Source organism: Myotis myotis, unplaced genomic scaffold (assembly GCF_014108235.1).
Source record: "Myotis myotis isolate mMyoMyo1 unplaced genomic scaffold, mMyoMyo1.p scaffold_m19_p_1, whole genome shotgun sequence".
Lineage (NCBI taxonomy): Eukaryota > Metazoa > Chordata > Mammalia > Chiroptera > Vespertilionidae > Myotis > Myotis myotis.
Window position 1 is genome coordinate 184,652,982 of NW_023416313.1, and position 23,093 is coordinate 184,676,074.

At 37.6% G+C, this 23,093-nt stretch overlaps 1 protein-coding gene across 13 annotated transcripts in view; it reads right to left on the reverse strand.

Moving 5' to 3' along the window:
- Positions 1–23,093, reverse strand: part of MAP4K5 (mitogen-activated protein kinase kinase kinase kinase 5) — a 101,863-nt gene that overhangs the window by 9,519 nt on the left and 69,251 nt on the right. For 7 of the 13 annotated variants that reach the window (XR_004967170.1, XM_036306342.1, XM_036306337.1 and 4 more), the window contains 12 exons: positions 22,298–22,395; positions 22,063–22,104; positions 21,146–21,230; positions 17,197–17,276; positions 14,829–14,889; positions 11,717–11,719; positions 11,510–11,624; positions 10,798–10,856; positions 6,907–7,010; positions 6,236–6,413; positions 2,518–2,586; positions 122–214 (listed from right to left, as the gene is read on the reverse strand). Coding sequence is in view for 12 of the 13 variants with exons in the window: in XM_036306342.1 (XP_036162235.1) it covers positions 122–214; positions 2,518–2,586; positions 6,236–6,413; positions 6,907–7,010; positions 10,798–10,856; positions 11,510–11,624; positions 11,717–11,719; positions 14,829–14,889; positions 17,197–17,276; positions 21,146–21,230; positions 22,063–22,104; positions 22,298–22,395 (987 nt within the window). In the remaining variant the exon portion in view is untranslated. The remainder of the gene's footprint in view (positions 1–121; positions 215–2,517; positions 2,587–6,235; positions 6,414–6,906; positions 7,011–10,797; positions 10,857–11,509; positions 11,625–11,716; positions 11,720–14,828; positions 14,890–17,196; positions 17,277–21,145; positions 21,231–22,062; positions 22,105–22,297; positions 22,396–23,093) is intronic. The other 6 variants (XM_036306365.1, XM_036306347.1, XM_036306376.1 and 3 more) reach the window with 3 other exon arrangements.

The following is a 23,093-nucleotide window of genomic DNA, read 5'->3' on the forward strand; positions in this document are numbered from 1 at the left end:
ACAGAGAACACTTCCATATCACAGGAACTTCTAAGACACAGTGCTGGTCTAGGCAACTACAGATACAGAATGAAGGAAAAACCAAGTATTCGAATAGCATTATTAAAAAAAAAAGACTTACCTACAGATTCAATGCAAAAATCAAAAGTTAGCTCAGAGGCCAGTTTCTTACTTGACTTTAGTTTTCCTTGTAGATTTACAATTTTTACAAATTCTTAAAAAAAGAAAAAACAAGTCAAGACTGGAAATCCAAATCTGTTAAAATAAATTGAACTTGATATGTGGATTTTACATGGATATAGAACAATATTCTTAATGATGTTCAACCATTTAGATTCAAACATGCTCAGCGAGAAACTATCATTAATATGTTTTATAATATAACTATAAGAGTACCTCCTTTGGTAAATGGCAATTCCGTTGCTATTTTTTTCTTTTTTAGATGGTATATACTGAACACTTACATTCTCATTTTTAAAAAAGTACAATGTTTCTTTAAAAGTGGCTACCTTGTGCCTATATATCTAGCAGTAAGAAGTGATTTTTCCCCCCTTACAAATTACAAAACATGATAAGTATATCCGTAGTCATTTATAACTTCAGTATTGAGTACTATTGTAACAAAGGGGCAATGAGTAATACTCTTGAGGGTCACAATTTCTTTATAAGTAAACTCTGGGATAGAGATATACATAATTTTATTTCCCTTTCATCTATTTGTTTTTCACTTTAACTGTCTTAGCTCTGAGGTGGAAGACACCTTTCTCTGTACTGCTTTCTTATCTACCTAACATAATTTGTGATTTTAGGCCTATCTCCAACTGGTGTGTACTAAAACCGGTTTATACTATATAGTTGATACTAAATTTCTGAAGTCTTATATTGCTCCTTAAAAAAAAAAAAAAATCTCAAGAAAGTCAACTCTCCGTTTACTTTGAATAAATGGAGGGCTTAGTTAATCAAAGGCTTAAGTTTTTTTTTTTGAAAAATACATAAATCAACAAAATGAGACTAAGCACAATTTTTTTTTCCTTGGATGTCCCAGAAGGTATTAAGGATTTAACATTAAAGGTTCAAAATTATTAAAATCAAATTCTGATTATCTGTTTATTTGCTTAATCAATATAGACCTTTCCAGCTCTTTGGGTAAAATATAATTTATCAAATTAACTTAAATATAATTGAATAATCTCCAATCGTATCAATATTAAAAGAATCAAAGGTACTTAAAAATGATGGGTGAATGAGATACTTTTGAGTTTTGGGTTACTTATCTCTAATATTAGATTATCTTTATGATTATATAAGGTAAATCTACTAGGTAGCCTTCAGGGAATAGAAATTAGGACAGAAACACAGGCAAATTTGGTAGTACAACAATTTAAAAAATAACCCTATTCAGTAATTTAAAAAATATTAAAATGGATCAAACATAGCAAATACTGCCAAGTTTTATAATATAGCTCCAAATCTAGGTGAATTTCACCTTGCAGGATTCACTGCATAAAAATAAGGTGGGTTTGTTTGCAAAATTGAATACCTGTTGTTAAAAGTTTCTCTGACTACATTACAACATTCTTCTATCAATAATAACTCTTCCTAAATCAAAAGAACCACAACTTGATGAAGGTGTTAAATCTATCTGTACATTACAACCTCACTGACATGATTCCAAGTCATGTTATACGACTATAAATGACGATGATTATGCGCTGCATGACGATTTTGTCAACAATAGACTGCATATATGACGGTGGTTCTATAAAATTATAATGGAGTTGAAAATTTCAATTTCCTAGAGATTATTCTACACTTTTTACTGTTATTTTAGTGTACGCTTTCTACTTATAGGAAGTGATGTTTTCCATAAAGCAGCATGCTGTGTTATGTTGGCAGCTGCCACATACATCTAATATTTAGAGTGTCTCCTGATTGCATCACCTTCTCTTGTGCTTGATTTACTCTCATGCTGTACAGTACACACTGTACATGTTTGTAGCCTGGGAGCAACAGGCTACATACCATATATAATCTAGGTGTGTAGTAGGCTGTACCATCGAGGTTTGTGTAAGTGCACTCTTATGATGTTCCCATGACAGAATCACCTAACAATGCATTTTTTAGAACTGGGTATCCCCATTAAGTAGCACATGACTACATACCTTCTATTTTTTCATTAACTGAGGTATGGAAAAAACTCTCAAAACAGTTTTACAAAGAATTTTATACAGTATAGTTTTATATGGATTTTTACCCCAAAGTTATGGCAAACTGTTCTAATATAATGTTTTCAAGTAGGCCAAACAAAGAAAAAAGTCACAGAGAATAGTAATGACAAACATCAATTAATTACTATTTATGATATCTGTAGCCAATTTAGATTTTCATCAATAAAATAAGGCCACTTAAGATGAAAAAAGTAAAAAATTTTCAATTATAGCATAATAGAATCACTTAAATGAAATGACTTGTTATATCAAGTAGACTACTCAGAATAAACTTTAAAATAGTACTTACTATCTAAACACACTAAAACGGTATCCCTCTCCAACTGTGTTACATGGATGGAATCTAACTGTTGGCTGCCTTGGAGGGAAAAAAAATAAGGTTAGTTCTACAACAAGCTTTAAAAACTAGAGCTTAGAAAAGAACACAAATTCTGACCTTTTCTGTCAGAATTTCAAAGATTAAAACTAATCTTTGAAATTTAACACAAATTGGATTTTGTAACAATGTGGTATTTTTTCAAAATATGTATGTATATAGGTCAACTTAGGAGAACAAACATTAAGTTCTAAGCAAGGCTAAGTGAGCTGAGAAAAGCTCAATATTACAGGTAATTAACACTTCAGCTAGTTCTAAAAAGGTGAGTTACAAAAATAAAATGAAGCAAAGGGTAAAATACACAAAAGTAAGGTGCATGCTATACAATGATTAGATTTTGCTCTGCATTTAACAGGAACCAATGGGAAGATGGAAACAAGATCAGTTATGTAAATCACAGCATCCCTGAGATAAAAACAAGCCAGTAATTCAGAAAAAGGAAAAAATAAAATTAAAATAAAACTGTAATCAATCAGAAAAACATTTTCCTGGTGTGTGTGTGTGTGTAAGTTCCTTTTTAAAGAGGACACTTAGTAATATAATGAACATTTCTGTCAACAATATCCTGTCAGGAAGCAATTTTCATCGCTTTGCTGATATTTGCAGGGTTGTTTCTTTTAATATAAACTGACAGATATGATGGCATTTGTGTGTGTGTTTGTGTGTGTAATGGCATTTTTGGTAAAACAATTTCATTTTAGGCACTCAGATTGCTTGAATAGTCTAGCTAAATCTAAAAAAATATTTTAGATTATTTAGAGCAGTCATTCTTTTTTTAAAAAATATATTGTTATTGATTTCACAGAGGAAGAGAGAGGAAGAGAGAGAAACATCAATGATGAAAGAGAATCATTGATCGCACACCCTCTACTGGGGATTGAGCTCGCAACCTGGGCATGTGCCCTTGAACGGATTCAAACCCGGGACCGTTCAGTCCACAGGCTGATGCTCTATCCACTGTGCCAAACCAGCTAAGGCTAGGACAATCATTCTTAACTGCACTTCTTTGGGAAGCCAATGGATCCTCTCCCTTAAAAACTGCACATCTAAACGTAATTACAAATTTTTTTTTTAAAAATATATTTTATTGATTTTCTACAGAGAGGAAGGGAGAGAGATAGAGAGTTAGAAACATCGATGAGAGAGAAACATCGATCAGCTGCCTCCCGCACATCCCCCACTGGGGATGTGCCCGCAACCCAGGCACATGCCCCTGACCGGAATCGAACCCACGACCCTTCAGTCCGCAGGCCGACGCTCTATCCACTGAGCCAAACCGGCTTTGGCCGTAATTACAAAATTTTATAAATTATTTTTGGGTGTTTTTGGACCTTCCAAAGCTCATACACAGAGATGAATTCTAGTGGACAGGACTGATAAATTGTTGGTCAGTTGGTCAATAGTCCAAAACTAGTTTTTCTCAGTAAATCTATGTTCATGCATTTATTGAACAAATATTTATGGGGTGCTGACAATATTCTTGGAATAGGAGTTCATTTGAACAGTTCAACTGTTGTCCACTCAAGGCAGGGGGGTGCTTAAAAATGAACACAGCTGGGAGGTGGGTTAACAATCACTTGTGAAAACAGAAAAGCTTAATAAAGACAGCCTCTGGTTGAATGATGACCCTCAGAGTCCTGGCTCTCCTCAGGAAGCAATTTTGGTTCTGCATTAATTTTTGTCTACAAAGTGTTAATAAGTGGGTAGAACAGTATAGGCATTAGAAAACAAACAAGGGCCCTGGCTGATGTGGCTCCATTGTCTGGTGTCGCCTCATGAACTGAAAGGCTGCTGGTCAGATTCTCAGTTAGGGCACATGCCCAGGTTGCAGGCTTGATCCCCAGTAAGGGGCATGCATGAGGCGGCTGACTGATGTTTTCCTTTCATATTTATGTTTCTCTCTCTCTCTCTCTCTCTCTCTCTCTCTCTCTTCCCCCCCCCACCCCCCGCCCGCCCTCTCTTTGTAAAAATCAATAAAAAATCTTAGAAAACACCTCAAAACCTTCCCTCCCCCAAATTTCATAAGTGGACTCTGAATGTCTAACCTTCATTAGCAATGCAACCTAATATATCATATAGAAGAAAGTTGCAAGTACACATTAGATAACTGTATGAAATGACTTGCTCTATACTATTATTACATACTAACCAATAAATAAATAAGTTGGGGCTGTCTCCCAAAAGTATTTTGGTTTTTAAATAAATTGATCTATAGATAATCCTTCTTTTTGGCAGTAATTTCATAATAGGAACATATTTCTTTTTGGGCTGCTTGCATTTCATGATACTAAAACAATGTCATTTGTACCTTTCTGTTAGCTATGCTAGGAGGGTATGCATCTAACTCAACCAAAAGTACTAAACAACAAATTAAAAAGAAATGTGGGTTACAAGTGAAGGTGGGAGGGTACAGAATACATTCCTATTTTATCCTACCAGAAATTATGAGTTGTCCATAAAGAGACTGACGTAGTTCAGTGCATGCTGTAACTGGTTTATACTGGGTTGTTATATTTTCAGGACATTTGTGAGCCAGATGACACCAGGTTAGTAGTTTGAAACTGGCCATGGGCAGAGTAATTATGCCACAGAAATAGGCAACTGCTAATAACCAGGCTTCTCTGCACCCTAAGAGCCTGTTGTTAAATATTTACCAGAATATACCACTAGTTCACACTGATTCCTGTTTGAAAGTAACATTAGTGGTTCCACATTAACTTCAATTGCTGAATTGTATAAAGAATTCCTATAATTTAGCCTATAAATAATCAAAAGCTAAAGATATTTAATAAGATACATCAAACTCTGGATAGTTATAATGGACTTCTTCACAAGATGAGTCAGTAATGAAATAGTTGTAACTAAAGTTTGCCTGACTTCTTATATAAATGTCTTCATAAACCTGCAGTTACAAATGATCAAATAATACACTAGCACAACAAACAATGAGAAAAAATGAAGAACCCTTCATTTCACTTACTATGTAGATTTTAAAAATAAGTTGATTGATTTGTTCCAATTTTAAAGTTTGAATATAAACTTCCCAACTTTTTCTGAACTTCCATTGAGTCATGTTGGATAAAATCCTAAGCTAATGAATCATTCTCAGACAGTGCAAGAGGTATGTCCCTGTATCTTTAAATGGTAAAGCTTGGATGCCACACATGAAAAGCACTTGAACTCAATGATTCTAAGCAGTGCTGAGGGAAAAAGTGATAGAAAAAAAAAAGGGGGGGGAAACCTTTTTGCTTGAGAAGCTAGTAAAATTTGAAAAAGTACAGGGGTGGGCAAAAGTAGGTCCACAGTTGTTTGTATGAAAAAATACAAATAAATACACAATAATACAAGAATAAACTCTGTGTTTCACATACTCATAATTGTAAACCTACTTTTCCCCAGCCCTGTATCTCGGAAAACTTAAATCATTAAAATTTTCGTTGGTAAAATAATTTGTATCAAATTACCTCAGGCAAGTAGAGATCATAAACTGTATGTACATGATTCTCTAGGCTTACTTGGGAAACTATGATATCTGAGTGTTTATTTGACTGAACCCACATTAGTTGAAACCATTCCGTTTTTTTTCATATGCAAAAGCATCAATCTTTTAACATAAGACAAAAACACTTACCAGCACCAATTTCTGTAAACCATGATGATGCAGAATTCAAATTGATTGTCTCAAACTGAACTACCTGATTTGATTCGGTGCCTTTGCTAATAGCTACACAGACCATAGGGTATTCTTGTTCTGGTATTACCAGCATTTCAAAAACATTCAAAGGACTTGGCAGAGGAAAATCAAAGTGCTGTAAAAGTAAACCAAAAAAGTATAATTTAGAAACAATCTCTGAATAGAAGTACAATTTAGAAACAATACTGCTGCTGAATAAAGTCAATGGAAAGGCTTTCATTTTCTTGATTGATATAATTCTAAAAATAATCACCATAAGGATTATAAATATCTATAAAATATGTTTTAGAGAATTGACCACATTCATCTTCATGGCTGTGATGCCTCGGAAAGTTTATTAATGTAAGTTAAAGAGGAGGGCAACCCACTTGGGTCCCCTCCCTGCAGGAGGTAGCTTTTCTGTAATAAAACTTTGCTTTTGCTAAAAAAAAAAAAAAAAAAAAAAAAAGGCAACCTTAAGAACAAAAAACTCCTAACCCAAATAAAGACCTATCTATAAATAACTATAAACATGCCCATTCTATATAGTAATAATGGAATCTTAAAATTTTAAGTTCAGTTGCACACTAGTGTTTTCTGAAGAAAAATGTAAACAAAGTAATATATACCTTTATCAACATGAATTTCTGCATTGGCTCATACCACTGAAGTAAAACAATTCCAGACTGTAAAGCTCCACAGAGGTATTTATGTCCTGTGTAAGGGTTTCTGACTGGAAGGAAGAAAAACAGACATACCTAAAACACTGAATACCTTTCTATGAAAACATAACTGGTTTATGTCTAACCATATGCTATACACCCGAAAATAATACAAAATAATATTGAATATAAACTATAAATGAAAGAAAGATATTTAAAAAAATCATTAGCTTAGCTAAAAGCTAGACTCACCTAAAAGCTAACTCATCTTTCTTTATAAAGGCAATGCTAATATACATGGGGAAAAAACTAGGAAATGTGGCCTTCAGTGGATGGAAGAACTATTTGAAGCGATTATTTAGCTGATAAAGGAAAATTATTGTTTCTGTTCACTAGGATGATAAGAATGAGTACAAAGTAAAGACGTATTTTTTTGGGGAGGGGTTGCTACCCTTTCCTTTTCAGTTTTTTACCTCTTTATTTTATTTTTTATTTTTTTTTATTGATTAAGGTATTACATATGTGTCCTTATCCCCCCATTGCCCTCGACATTACCTCTTTATTTTAAAATTATATACATTGATTTCTAAACATCTTTAATATAGTGCATTGTTAAGCAGAGGAGCTTTTTACAAGAACAGTATTTTAAGCACTAAAACACCTAAACTAGTATGCAAGCTGAAGAGCTGCTTAAGTAAATTGACCGAAAGAGAATCCAGACAAGGTCTAGGAGGCAACTGAAGTCTATGATTTCATTTTTGGTATAGTTTACAGCTGAGTTAAAACAAGGTGAAAATAACTGTTTTACATCTTGCTAGAGATGTAACTTCTTTGACTCAAATCTATAAAAACTTATTGTCTTTCCTTCTCTGCAATTTAACTCCCATCAATAATGATTATAAAGGTAGTTATTTGCAATAAGCTCTATCTTAATGTACTAGTGTCCCCAAAACATGGACACACACTTTAACAGCTGGTATCTCAATTGATGTTTCTTTCTTTTCAGCCAGACTAAGCTTTGAACAAAGGAAATTCATCCTAAAATGCTACTGGAAATTTGAAAATGCAGGTGAAGGACAAACACTGCCTTTATACTTACTCAAAGTATGTATACATTTTTTGGGACATACATAACTCCCCCCCCCCCCAAATGTATACATACTTTAACAGCTAGCTGTTAGCTCACTTAATTTTCACTCCTTTCACTTCAAGTTTAACTGATTTGAAATAATGGGTGAAGCCAGACTAAGCTTTGAACAAAGAAAATTTATCCACTAGACTTTTTTATGGGGATAAATAAAAGATAAAGTCCATGGTACAAAACCAGCAACAGCTGACGAATTAAGGGCGCACAAAGACCGAACGAAATGATTCTTGATGTTTGTGATTCCATTGCTTTGTGTTATCAGCAGTGCCTGGACAGAATGATCGTCAGTTTGAAAACAGGTATTGAAAAAAAATTATTCATTTTTGTAGATTCTTTTAACTTTTGAAAATGAACTGTATGTTAATAAACTGACTTTATAATCATTCAAAGTGTGTATACATTTTTTGGGGGACACCCTATATTTATGAGTTTATATCTTAGGTTGTAAGCATCGAGACCTTTCTTGAGTCATGATCTGATAATAGATATGAACCTGATTCTCCTCTAGAAAAATGCGCATGAAATTTGCTTTCAACTAGATAGTATGCTTGGAACCATGTAGCATGAAGATCAATGTGTATGGCCACTAATTAAACAAAAAGAATAAACAGGAAGTTAGGAGCTTATGATCTGAAGTCATGGACTGGGTCTGATCCCAGGTTCTGTTACTTACTAGTAACATAGCAAGTATCACAGAGTGGTGTTAGGGTTAAGTAAGATAAGTATACAGTACAGAATATAACCTTATCAAACAAGGTCTGCATTCTGTTGTCCCTTCTGGGAGGTACTCTCTAAGCCTTAGGAATGTCATAACTGATAGGAGTACCTTAGTTTGCCTGGGCCCTTGGGTCACTGGATAGTCTGACAATATGATTTAGAGTGGGGGCTGGCAACACTGGAGAGTCTAAAGGGGAACTGGTCATTCCAGAAAGACAACAATGTGAGTTAAGATAGGGGCTGGATACGGAGATCAGCCTTGGGGGCAATCAATCATGCCTATGTGCTGAGGTTTGAGTAAGCTTCCCTGGTTGGAAATGCCGTGTACTGCCACGCATCACTGTCAGAAAAGTAATGCTGTCCATAACTCCTTAGGGAGGGGTCAACAGAAGCTCTACATTTGATACTTTTCCTAGACTCTGTCCCATACACTTCTTCTCTTGGCTGATTTTAATTCATATCCTTTCCCTGTAATAAACCATAACCATGAGTATAAAACCACTTTCAGTGAGTCCTTCAAGAGAATTTTTGAACATGAAGGTAATTTTAGGAAGCCCCAAATTTGCAATTGGAATAGAAATGAAGGTATTCATGTATGGACTGTTTTCTCTGATTGGCTTAACTCCAGCAATAATCTACACTAATAAAAGAGAAAAATGGTAATTGGCGTACGACGCTACCCTTTTCATTGGCTAATCAGGGCTATATGCAAATTAACTGCCAACTAAGATTGGCAGTTAACTGCCAACAAAGATGGCGGCTAATTTGCATATGTAGGCACAATGTAGGGAGGCGAAAGGGAAAGCAGGAAGAAGCCCCCTGCCACTGACAGTGATCGGAAACCCAGGGGGGAGCTAAGAGCTGGGGGGCAGGGCAAAGGTGGCCCTGGGCCATGATCGGAGAATCAGGCGCCTTTGCCACCCTGGCCAGTGATAGCAGGAAGTAGGGGTGGAGCCAGCGATGGGAGCTGGGCACGGTTGAAGCTGGCAGTCCCAGGAGCTAGGGGTCCCTTGCGTGGGCCTAAAGCGAAGCCCACGATGGCGGGGCCGCTGCAGCTGCGGGTCCCCGCTGCCTGGGCCGGACGCCTAGGCCAGAGGCGTTAGGCCTGGGCAGGGGCGGAGCCTGCAACCGCGGGGAGCTGGGGGTCCTCTGCCCAGGCCTGACACCTCTGCCGGAGGCCTCAGGCCTGGTCAAGGGGCCGATCCAGTGATTGGTGATCGGAGGGTGATGAGGATCAACTCCTCTGGCCGAGGCATCAGGCCTGGGTGGGGGGCGGAGCCGGGGATTGGGGGGATATGATGGTCCCCTTGCCCAGGCCTGAAGCCTGGGTCAGAGGTGTCAGGCTTGGGCGGGGGGTGGAGCAAGCAATCAGAGGGAGATGGGGGTCCCCTGCCCAGGCATGATTCCTGGGCCAGAGGCCTCAGGCCTGGGCAGGGGTCAGAGCCAGTGATCGGGGGGAGATGGGGGTCCCCTGTCCAAGCCTGACACCTCTGGCGGAGGCGTCAGGCCTGGGCAAGGGGCCGATCCTGCGATTGGAGGGTGATGGGGGTCAACGCCTGAGGGCTCCCAGTATGTGAGAGGGGGCAAGCTGGGCTGAGGGACACTCCCCCCCTCCCCCACACCCAGTGCACGAATTTCGTGCACCGGGCCCCTAGTAATGTTCATAAAGCACTAAGCAATAACTGTTAAATAGAAGTGTTAAGTAAATGAAAGTACGACAGTAGCAGAGATACAGCCTCAGGGACTAAGGTTAGAAAATTCTAGGCACACTATGCTCTGAGAAAACATTAGGACTACTATCTCCAAGCATTTTTATCCCATGTCCCACTCACTATACATTCTTGTGCTTCACTGGCCCCTTAATTCCTTATAAAAACAAATATAAAGCCTATCTTCCTTTCTATTTGATACTATAAGTCTTTTCAGATAAGTCTCTTCAGCATAATTTGATATTATAAGTCTAATCATCAGTTTGAGAAATTGCATTTACTCACCTATGCAACATTTGTGGCAGCCTTTTGTATCAGGAATCTTTGTAGTTAAAGCAAATTTTCTGAAAACATAAGACAATATAAATGTACTCTATTGTAATGGCTTCCAAACAGTGGTCTGTGAATCAGTTGCAACAGAACCATCAAGGAGCTTTAAATAAAACTGTCTTGGACTCTGACCCTAAAGTATGATTTTATAGGACTGAGGCAGGGCCTGGGAATCTGTATTATAAAACTTCTATAGAAACAGACTCATAGACACAGAGAGTGGACTGGCAGTTTCCAGAAGTGAACTGGGGGTTGGGGGACTTCGTAAAAGATGTGAAGGGATTAAGAAGTTCAAATTGGTAGTTACAAAATAGTCATGGGAATGTAAACTACAGCATAGGGAATATATTCAATGATATTGAGATAGCTATATATGGTGTCAGGTGGGTAGTGAAAATATCAGGGGGAACACTTTATAAAATACATGACTGTCTAACCACTATGCTATATTCCTAAAACCAAAACAAAATAATATTAAAAGTAAACTGTGAGTGAAAATTTAAAATAAAATAAGATGCACTAAAAATACTTCCATAGGGGAATTCTCATGAAAATACAGATCTTTCAAAATCAAGACAAAACGTTTTTCAGTGGGCAAAGAATAATGGCTGTTTTAAAAATAAACACCAATTTCCTTCTCTCCCAGAATAATAAAAATATTTTGTACCTTGGTAGTATGCGGTCTGGAAACCTATGAGTTTGAATATGAGCAGCTAATCCTAGTTTTTTGGCTTGTTCAAACAAAGCTATAAGATTATGAGAGTAGAGCTGAAAGCTTTTTCCTATAAAAGAGAAACATGTTATTTTTATTAGAATCATTTACAAAAGAAAAAATGTAATTTTCAAGCAAAAAAACCCCAAAAAACATAATTACCTTCTAAAATGAGGAGTCCAGAAATGTTCAAAAAGCCAACCAATATAGAAAAACACATACAAACAAACAAACAAACAAATAAAAAACCCAGTTAATACTATTTTGAAAGATAATAGGTAAAGTTAGTTTTAAGAAAGTAGGCAATTGTGTTTCTTAATACACAAATTAGGAATATTCTGACTAGTAGGTGACCTGGGTAGAATATACATAATCTTTAATGAAGTCAGCATAGAAAGAACATTGCTGAACATCTTTGTACAATGGATTAAGTTACAATGATGTGCATTAGATTATTTTAGTATAACATGGAAAATTCTATAAAACTATGTTACGTTATTTTCTGGGATAGAGATATTTATTAATAATTTATCAAAACACCTGGGATTAAAACTGACTGTGAATGACATCTTTATAAGAGACTGAAATAGTGAGACAAGTAAAGCAAACTAATATTATATGCCATAAAATAAGGATAACAGTGATTACTATATAAACATGATAGGAAATAATAGCATTATTTCCATATAATCAAAATCATAGCTGTCTTAGCATGGAGGCATATGGTAAACATCTCATTCCTTGCTATACACGGTATCTACATATATAAAAAGACAGTGACCAGAACACCGGAACGACTGGCCAACTGGCCCAATCAGGGGTGGGCGGCTTGCCAACCTCCAGCACCCCCTCCCCCTGGCTGGCCATGCCCCCGACCAACCCCCCCCCCCCCATCAGCCCTGGGCCCCTCTCCACAACCAGCCTCGATCGGGGCAGGCCGTCTGGACTCCACCCATACATGAGTTCATGCACTGGGCCTCTAGTGGTATTATAAGAACATAAAACAGTATTTATCATTTTAACATTAGAAAACTTTATATATACATAAACACACAGGGTGAGGCAAAAGGTTAACAGTTGTATGTAAAGTAATTTCTTATTACTAATTATTAGTTATTAATCATTATATTTCTTATACTAAACACTGTAAACCTACTTTTGCCCCACCATGTATGTATGTACATATGTGTGTGGAGAGTGTGTGCGCTAGTCTCATCCTCAACAAAATTCTCTATAGTTTTTTAGCATAGAAACATTCTGCCTAACATTGCACCACCCTTCTTTTCTCCATTATCCCTATATACTATGTAACTAGGTAGGCAGCTAAACACACAAGTATATGTATGTATGCACATCCACACAAACGCAGACCCTTAAACAGAACAATATTTTCTCCTATTAATTCATTCTGTTTTATGGGTCATTTCAACTATAACATGGAAAGAACTAATTTATAGGATAACTTTCCCCTATTTTCCTTAGGCATTTTATAAATATATAAGATGTACCTATGTGGTTTTTAAGCTTATTTCCAAGACAGGCATGAGTAGATATAAAAGAAGTAAGTGTTAGAGGAAAGTGATCTTATATGTATATAATTCAAAATTGTAAATTAACTGAAACAATTGTGTTTAAGTTTATTTTCATCATCATTATAATAAATTAATTATTTTGTTAAAAGAATATAAAATTTTTGGGAAACATAATTTAAATCAAAGAGATTAAATACTCTTTCGAGGACCCCACTTATGCACAATCAAATAATATGCTCTTCGTAAATACTGTCATTAGCTTACATATAAACTATATATAAACTATATATAAACTCCTTAAGAATGTCTAATTAGGTGATGGTTAGTGGAAGAATTTAAGTTACACATCCACACTTAAAATTATGAAATTAAGTTACACATCCACACTTAAAATTATGAAAATAACATTTCTTAAATTAGGCCACAGTTCATAATGCTCTACCTATCAACAAGAATGTATATCAGCACTGATGCTTTAAGCAAAAGTAGCTGGAAGGTACACTTAATACGGATGTATCTGACAGTACAGTAAATAGAGCAGGGATAGAATCCTCACATGATCCACTGATACACAGCACAATAGAATATCAAACAAAAAGAATTTTTTAAATTTTTTAAATACTAAAATTATTTAATTATTCAAAGCAGAGAAAGGGGTGAAAGCTATTTTAATAGTTAATAGTATTAGGATTAATTAAGGAACAGAGAAATAATTATCTTGTACTCTACTATCAAAATAAAAGCAAGCAGCAAATCTCTAGGTAGCCTATTAAATCTAAATGTAAAAGAAAATAGGTTTTTGCCCTAACCGGTTTGGCTCAGTGGATAGACTGTCAGCCTGTGGCCTGAAGGGTCCCACGTTCGATTCCAGTCAAGGGCATGTACCTTGGTTGCAGGCATTTCCCCAGTAGGGGTTGTGCAGGAGGCAGCTGATCGATGTTTCTCTCTCATCGATGTTTCTAACTCTCTATCCCTCTCCCTTCCTCTCTGTAAAAAAATCAATAAAATATATATTTTTTAAAAAAATAGGTTTTTGTAGGTAAGAATGGAAAAAAAAAAAAGCCTAAAATACCACCCATGAACCTGTTCCCAACAACAACCAAAAAAAGAAAAACACAAAAACAAAATTAGAATAGGTTGCTCTGGAACCCACTTGTTTATAAGACTTTAAAGCATTGGTCTAAGATAATTAATATGTGGCCCAGAATAACATGAATTCTACCAGGAAACATCTGTTGAAGTCTTCACAGTTCATCAAGCACTCTGGGTATTATCTCATCCAATCCTCACAGCAACCTGAGGTGTTACTGTTACCACCATGACCATCATTCTCATGTACAATTAAGAAAACTAAACCTGAGAGAGACTTGCTCAAGATAACAGAGAAGAAAGCATCTCTGATTCTTTCCCTTCAACTATTAATTCTCAACAGAAGGCAGGAATAATAGTGACAGTGGAGGTGGATGGGTGGAAGGGCATGGCCTCAGGTAACAATCACTGTGCTATTTATCTGATGCTGAGATCCTGGGCAGATTTGGGAAGTGCTACCTTAACAGAAGATAGGGTCCCTTCTCAAAGTTTCTTCCCATTCTAAGTTGGTAAAAAACATTTGCAGGTCTTAAAGGTACCATACTAGATTATACACAGAATAACAAATAACATTTTTAAATAATGCATATTAAAATTATATTTCTCTGCTTGTCTATGATTTATTTTTTACATTATGATTATCATATACATACCTGATAATGACATTAAAGTATTATTGATGACATAGAGCCAAGTACATTTCCTTGGAAATAACTATAAAAAAAAAAAAGAAAGAGAGAAGATAGTTAAAACTCTCCAATTTTCATCTTCTTACCTCTTAACCTCCAAATTCCAAAAGTCTGAAATAGTATAAAAATAACTATTTTCTACATTTCAGTAAATTACCAAAATCATACCGAAAAAAGCTTTCTAAGCTATACTATCTAATAATAGACAAACATGGTAATTAATCGTAACTTCGCTACCCTTCCCATTGGCTAATCAGGGCGATATGCAAATTACCTGCCAACCAAGATGGCGGCCAGCAGCCAGGCAACGGAAGCGAACAGGAGGCTTGCTTGCTCCAGTGATGGAGGAAGCCAACGTTCCCCGACTGCTGCTGCCGGCCTTTGAGCTGCACTCTCAGAAACAAGGTTGCAATTATAGAAGCTAAACAAGCTCCAGATACCTGCTTTCAGCCAGCTTCAGCCTCAGAGCTTAGAGCGGCAGTGATGGTAACAATGTTTCAATTATAGAAGCTAAACAAACCCAGAAACCTGCTTTCAGCCAGCCGCAGCCTCAGAGCTGGAGCCGGGCCTCAGAGCTGGAGCTGGCTCTCAGCTCCAGTGAAAGCTATAGAAGGTAAATAAATCCCAGAATAAAAAAAACAAAACAAAACAAAAAACAGAAAAAAAGGAGAGGCTGGGAGCTTCAGTTGCCCGCCAGCCTGAAAACGGCCCTCAGCCCCTCACCCAGACTGGCCAGGCAACCCAGTGGGGACCCCCAACCTGAAGGGGGTGTGACCAGCTGCAAACAGCCATCATCCCTTCACCCAGGCTGGCCAGGCACCCAAGCGGGACTTCCACCCTGATCCGGGACACCCTTCAGGGCAAACCAGCCGGCCTCCAACCGTGCACCAGGCCTCTATCCTATATAGTAAAAGGGTAATATGCAAACTGACCCTAATAGCAGAAAGACTGGGAATGACTGGTCACTATGACACATACTGACCACGAGGGGGCAGACGCTCAATGCAGGAGCTGCCCTCTGGTGGTTAGTGCGCTCCCACATGGAGGAGCTCTGCTCAGCCACAAGCCAGGCTGACAGCTGCCATTACAGAGGTGGTGGTGGGAGCCTCTCCTGCCTCCTCAGCAGCGCTAAGGATGTCCGACTGCAGTTTTGGCAAGTGGACATCCCCCAAGGGCTGCCGGGCTGCCAGAGGGATGTCTGATTGCCATCTTAGGCCCAATCCCCCGGGGAGCGGGCCTAAGCCAGCAGGTGGTCATCCACTGAGGCTTCCCAGACTGGGAGAGGGCACAGGCCGGGCTGAGGGAACTCCTCTCCCCCCCAAGTGCATGAATTTTTGTGCATTGGGCCTCTAGTATATTATAAAAGCCTAATATGAAAATTGATCATCACACCATCACGCAAAGATGGCCACCCCCATGTGGTCAAAAGATGGCCGCCCCCATATGGTCAAGAGGCTGGCAGGGGGCCTGTTGTGGGTGACCAGGCTAGCAGGGGAGGGCAGTTAGGGGTGACCAGGTCGGCAGGGGAGGGCAGTTGGGGGCAACTGGGCCTGCAGGGAAGGGCAGTTAGGGGTGAATGGGCTGACAGGGGAGGGCATTTAGGGGCAACCAGGTCGGCAGGGGAAGACAGTTGGGGCGACCGGGTTGGGAGGGGAGGGCAGTTGGGGGCAACCGGGCCAGCAGGAGAGGGCAGTTGGGGCGACTGGGCTGGAAGGGGAGGGCAGATAGGGGCGACCGAGCTGGCAGGGGAGGGAAGTTGGGGGGACCAGGCCTGCAGAGGAGGGCAGTTAAGGGTGACCAGGCCAGTAGGGGAGGGCAATTAGGGGCGACCAGGCTGGCAGGGGAGGGCAGATAGGGGCGACCAAACTGGCAGGGGAGGGAAGTTGGAGACAATCGGGCCAGCAAGGGAGCAGTTAGGTGTCAATCAGGCTGGCAGGGGGGTGGTTAGGGAGTGATCAGGCTGGAAGGCAGAAGCAGTTAGGGGCAATCAGGCAGGCAGGCAGGTGAGCGGTTTGGAGCCAGCAGTCCTGGATTGTGAGAGGGATGTCCGACTGTCGGTCCCTGTGGGCCTAAACCATCAGTTGGACATCCCCTGAGCCCTGAGGGGTCCCAGATTGCAGGTTGGGCTGAGGCCCCCCCGCCCCCCCAGTGCACGAATTTCATGCACCAGGCCTGTAGTATATATATATATGTGTGTGTGTGTATAATTTCACTTCTTTAAATATTTAAATCATAAACATTAAAACTGGGGCCCATATAAATTGATTTGAAATTAAGATATTTCTTTTGCTCAATTTACTCAACTCTTCTTGAGTTAAAACTCCTGAATTACCTGTTCCATTGTTGCCTCATGTAGCTCATTGAGATTCAATGTGTAAATACCGTCTTCAGTTCCAAAAATAATGTACTGATCTAAAATAGTTGAGATAAACCACCAGAATTTACTATCAGTTTCTGAAATCACTCATTAAAATAATGGCTCTATTTTTTTAATGGTACTAAGAGTCAGACAGCCACACACCCATCCAAAGAAAAATTATTTTTTAAAATCCATGCCACCTTCTTTAACTTTCTCCAATTCTATTCTTATTTTTAAAAGCAGATATATGCGCTATTACTAACTCACTCTGGCTTTATCTATACATCCTTTTTTCAACATAATAATTTTCGTACCTTAAGCTTTTTTTATTATTAGCTATATATTTTTTACCAGACATCTCAAATACTCTTTGAACAAGGAAACTACAAATTAAATAGAAATTATAAATTATGACACATCAGAAATCATGAGCATACCCAGTATACAAACTGTGGTTTCTAAATATTATTTTCAATTTTAAAAATAAGGATTCTAATCCTGGGCAAGGAAAGTATAAGATTAGTTTAGAAATCTTGCTGTTTCAGAAAGTAAGGAAGTGCTCAAAAAATGATGAGACATATCAAACAAAAAAACACAGGAGCTCCCACTGCTCAAAAATTCTGACAATTTAAAGGCTACAATAAATATTAAAAGTGGCCAAAACTGGTTTGGCTCAGTGGATAGAGCGTCGGCCTGTGGACTGAAGGGTCTCAGGTTCGATTCCGGTCAAGGGCATGTACCTGGGTTGCGGGCACATCCCCAGTAGGAGATGTGCAGGAGGCAGCTGATCGATGTTTCTCTCTCATCGATGTTTCTAACTCTCTTTCTCTCTCCCTTCCTCTATGTAAAAAATCAATAAAATATATTTTAAAAAAATATTAAAAGTGATAGATCATACCTTACTGAATAAAAAAAAGAATTCATACATTCAAATTGGTAAAAATACTTGAATGAATGGTAAAGAAGGGAAAATTACTGTGTCAATAGATATCAATGGATTGTCACCAATGGATGCTAAAACTAGTTGGTGAAAAGTCTGATGAGCAAGAGGATATTTATATAGTTTTAATGTATCTCCACACTTATTATCAATTAGTTTGGGAAAATAAGTACTTCTTTATTAGAAAGGAAAAAACAGTAATTTGACCGTAGAGAACCTAGCTAGTGAACATTGCCTAAAACAACTGGTCAATGTTAATGTCACTAGTATTTGTTGAGCTGATGTGTGCCTCCTGCTATATGCACTGAGATGAGCACAATAACACTTTTGTGATATTCCTGCCAAAAATGCATAACCTGATCTAAACATGAAGACTCACCCAAATTAAAGGACATTACTAAGTAGCTTCAAAAATGTCAAGATCAAGAGAGAGATGGAAAGCTTGATAAACTGTTCCAGACTAATAACATAGACTAAAGCGACATGATAGCTGTCACATGTGACCTTGAATTTTGAATGGGGGGTGGGGAAAGGGCAGAAATGATAGAAGATATTATTGGGGTAATTAATAAAAGTTAAATATGCATTATGGATTAAAAAATAGTATTATATCACTGATAAATTTCCTATCTTTATAATTATGCTGTGGTTATGTAAGAGATGATTCTTGTTCCTAAGAAATATAGGGAAATTTAAGGGGAAGAGAGCATGATGTGTTCAAGTTATTCTCAATTGATTCAGAAAAAAAACACACATATAGGGAACAGTAAAACAAATGGGGCAAAATAGAAACAACAAATGATTCTGAGTTTCTTGCACTATTTTTCTAATTTTTCTGTAAGTTTGAAATTATATCAAAATTTAAATTTATAAACACATACACAAAAAATAAATTTCCTTACTGTTAAAAATACTTTGTTATATTTTGTAATAATGACATTTAAAGCAGATAATTATATGATATGACCTGTTTTATTACTGTGTTGAAATAGAAACAAACATTTCCTAAACACCCTCTATTACCTAATTTCTGTTTGCTAATTACCAGACACCCAGGTGGGCTCTGCTTCCTTGCAACAAGGTGAGCTATAGTAACAGCTGTTATAAATGATCATACTGAGAACCAAAGTATCTTTCCCAAGTCACACAGTAATGACAAAGCAGGGATTCAAATCCAGATCTGTTTGATTCCAAATTTTTGCCTCTACATATTATGCTTTCTCACTTTAAAAATGTAGTCTAAATTTTTAAAAATAAAATTTGTCAGTATTTCACACTTGCAGAAAAGTTGTAATAGTACAAAGAATTCCTGAATGTCCTTCACACAAGATCCCACATCTGTTAACATTTACTACTTTGGCTTTATCCTTCTTTCTCTTTGCATAAACACATTTTTTGCTGAACTTTTTTTTTTTTTTTTTGCTTCAGATAAGTTACAAGCCTAATACCCTTTTTGCTCCTAAGTATTTCGGTATGCATTTCTTAAAGAAAAAGAACAACTTCTTATATAATCACAGTACAATGATCAAAATCAGAAAATTAACAGTGAAATTATATTGAGATTATCAGCTGTCCAAGCATTGTCTTTTTACATAAAAGAAAATCCCAAAGTATGATTGTAATCAGTTGTGATGTCTCTTTGGTCTCCCTTAATCAGGAATAGTTCCTGTATACTTTATATAATCCTATCTAATAATAGACAAACATGGTAATTGACTGTACCTTCGCTACACCTCCCACTGGCTAATCAGCATGATATGCAAATTAAATGCTAACAAAGATGGTGGCTAATTTGCATATACCGGCTGGGAGCAAAGTCTGAAGACACCGTAAAAGGAAGCCAAGCAACGGAGCCGAGGTAGCGGAGACGGGCAGGGTAGGAGTCGCAGAGAAGGGCGGGGTAGGAGCTGCAGAGACAGGCAGGGTAGGAGTCCCAGAGACGGGCGGGGTAGAGCCACAGGGATGGGTGGGGTAGGAGCTGCAGAGACAGGAGCAAAGCCCTATTCTTGCAGGAATCCTCCTGCAACAGGCCTCTAGTCCTGTCTAATAAAGACAGAATATGCAAATTGACCATCACTTCATGACAAAGATGGAGGCGCCTGCAGCCAATAAGGAGGGAATATGCAAATTAACACAACAAAGATGGTGGCGGCCGGCCTGGAGTGAAGGAGGGAGGTGGCTCCAGGCCCCGGAGCGAAGGTGGGAGCCAGCAGCCAGAGTGAAGGCCTGGGTCCTGGGTGCTGGAGGGAAACCAGTGCCAGCAGCCAGGGGAAGGAAGGCCTATTCTTGCATGAATCTTTGGGCATTGGGCCTCTAGTATATAAATAAATTGATTTCAGAGAGGAAGGGATAGGGAGAGAGAGATAAGAAACAACAATGAAAGAAATCATTGATTAACTGGCTGCCTCCTTCATACCCCACACTGGGGATTGAGCCCACAACTTGGGCAAGTGCCCTGACCGGGAATCAAACCATAACCTCCTGGTTCATAGGTTAATGCTCAACCACTGAGCCATGCAGGCTGGATCAGTTCCTGTACATATACTCTTACATTCTAATGCTTTAAATAAAAAAGTCTATTAACCTACTTAAGTGTTGCAGGTACCTACACTAATATCTAAGTCATATTTTTTGTTGTTGTTAATCCTTATCGGAGGATATTTTTCCATTGCTCTTTAGAGAGAGTGGAAGGGAGTGGAAGAGACTCAGAGAGAGAAACATCGATGTGAGAGAGAGACACATCGATTGGTTGCCTCCCACACGCACCCCAACCAGGGCCGGGATGGAGCCTGCAATCAAGGTTTGTGTCCTTGACCAAAATCGAACCAGGAACTCGTCTAGTCTGCTGCTCTATCCACTAAGCTAAACCACCTAGGCTCTAAGTGATATTTTAAAGTAACAACCTCAGTTCACTGATCATAAAGATCCTTTCCCATAACAAGTATTTTATTGGAGATGTACATAAAAGTTCAGAAATTTTACCTTTTGTATCTGGATGTATCCAGGATGTTGCACAATTAATTTTCAAAGGGCAGCCATCAAAAACTTTGGAAAAACATGCTCCCATCTTATTTATAAAGAAAAAAAATGTTGACTTATTTGATTAAATAATTTTGTATATTCTTAGAAAATGGCTAAGATTATTATGAAATATTAAACTGACTCTTATTTACGTACACTTATAGCTTCATTACAAAACAAAATTCACATTTCTGTTATTTAACCCCTTCTACCAATAGTGTCTCATAATCCTTCCTGTGTAATCCATATTTTAGGGCAAAAATATCAAATTTGTCAACACATCTACTCATGTTAATGATATCCTAGGAATTTTAAGTCACTTCTTATTTTTAGGACTAACATTTAATAATGTGAAACAATGGATGATTTTACTGAGTAATGCTACCTTGGTTATAATTGTGCTATAACTCTTTAATAGACTAATATTTATACTATATGTTAGACTTTTACTAAATAAAAAAGTACAATTTATAAAGCATCCTATTCATATGATAGGTTCTACTGAAAGACCCAAGAACAAGCATTAACAAAAGTGTCCCTGTTTTTTTTTGTTGTGCACAGTTCAACATGAAAATAGCTTCATATGTAGAAAAATATTTAACCCATATAATGAAGAGGACACAATACCACTAATATCATCACATTAGAATTAAATTGGCCTTTATAGGCTAATCTGACCCCATCAGCCCATATTTATAAAAAAGTGAAACTCTCCAAATTCTATCCAACTCACTCAAATTAGGGTATATAGTATACCCAAATACATTTAATTCCTTTGTATTTTATAAAACTTTCCATTCAATGGCTTGATAAACAATCTGCTGCTGCTTCTAAAGAGATAAAAATTGGTAAGTAATTCACATAAAAATATTCCTTACCAGCACTTTTGGGGTGGGTGGGAGGCCATTGATGACTGGTTTCTTTGGTAAAAAAAAAAAAAAAAAAATCATTAATACTGTAAGACCTCTTAAGCCTTTTTTCAAGCCTTAAAAAAACGTTATACATCTTGAAATTTAGTTATTTAAATTCTTAAATTTAATAGACTATGCCCCTTATATGATAAATACAGCATTAGTTACAACTAATAACCAAGTAAGTGCCTGTTATACCTACAGGGAACTCTCGCTTGTCCTTTTTTCGTGGGAGTTGTGGTGCTTGTGCTGATCCTTCTGTATTTTCGCTAATCAGTTTTGAAATACCATCACCATTTCCTAAAGAGAATCATGTGTAAAAGTTGAAGAACCATACAAATAAGTACTTTCCTTGAAAAACAACTTTCCCTTTCCCCCACTACTTGTTTTTCAGTTTTACAGTCTACATTCAGGTGTACAGCATAGTGGTTAAACAAGTATATACTTTACAAAGTGATCGCCCCACTCCCCCATATCTCAAGTACCCACTTGGCACCATACTTGGTTATTATAGTATTACTGACAATATTCTTTATGCTGTATTTTATATTCCTGTGACTATTTCATAACCAGCAATTTGTACTTCTTCATCCCTTCGCCTTTTTCATCCAGCCTTCCAAATCACTCCTCCCCTCTGGCAACCATCAGTCTGCTCTCTATATCAATGAACCTGTTTTTGTTTGTTCATTTGTTTTTTACTTTAGATTACATATATAAGTGAAATTATATGGTATTTGTCTTTCTCCAATTTATTTCGCTTAGCATGATATTGGGTAGTCCTTTATTGGGAAATATTCTCCGCCAGACAAGATAAGGTATCTTTCGTGCCTTTCTCTGGATTCTATACAGGTAGCATAGCATCTTTAGCAGTGATCTACATGCATGAAAACAACAAATGTCTTTTCATGTGAGAAAAATGAAATCTGACCAATTTATACTGATATTCAAGGCCTTTCATAATTGAACTTCATTCTATCTTTTTGGTCCAATCTCCCAGT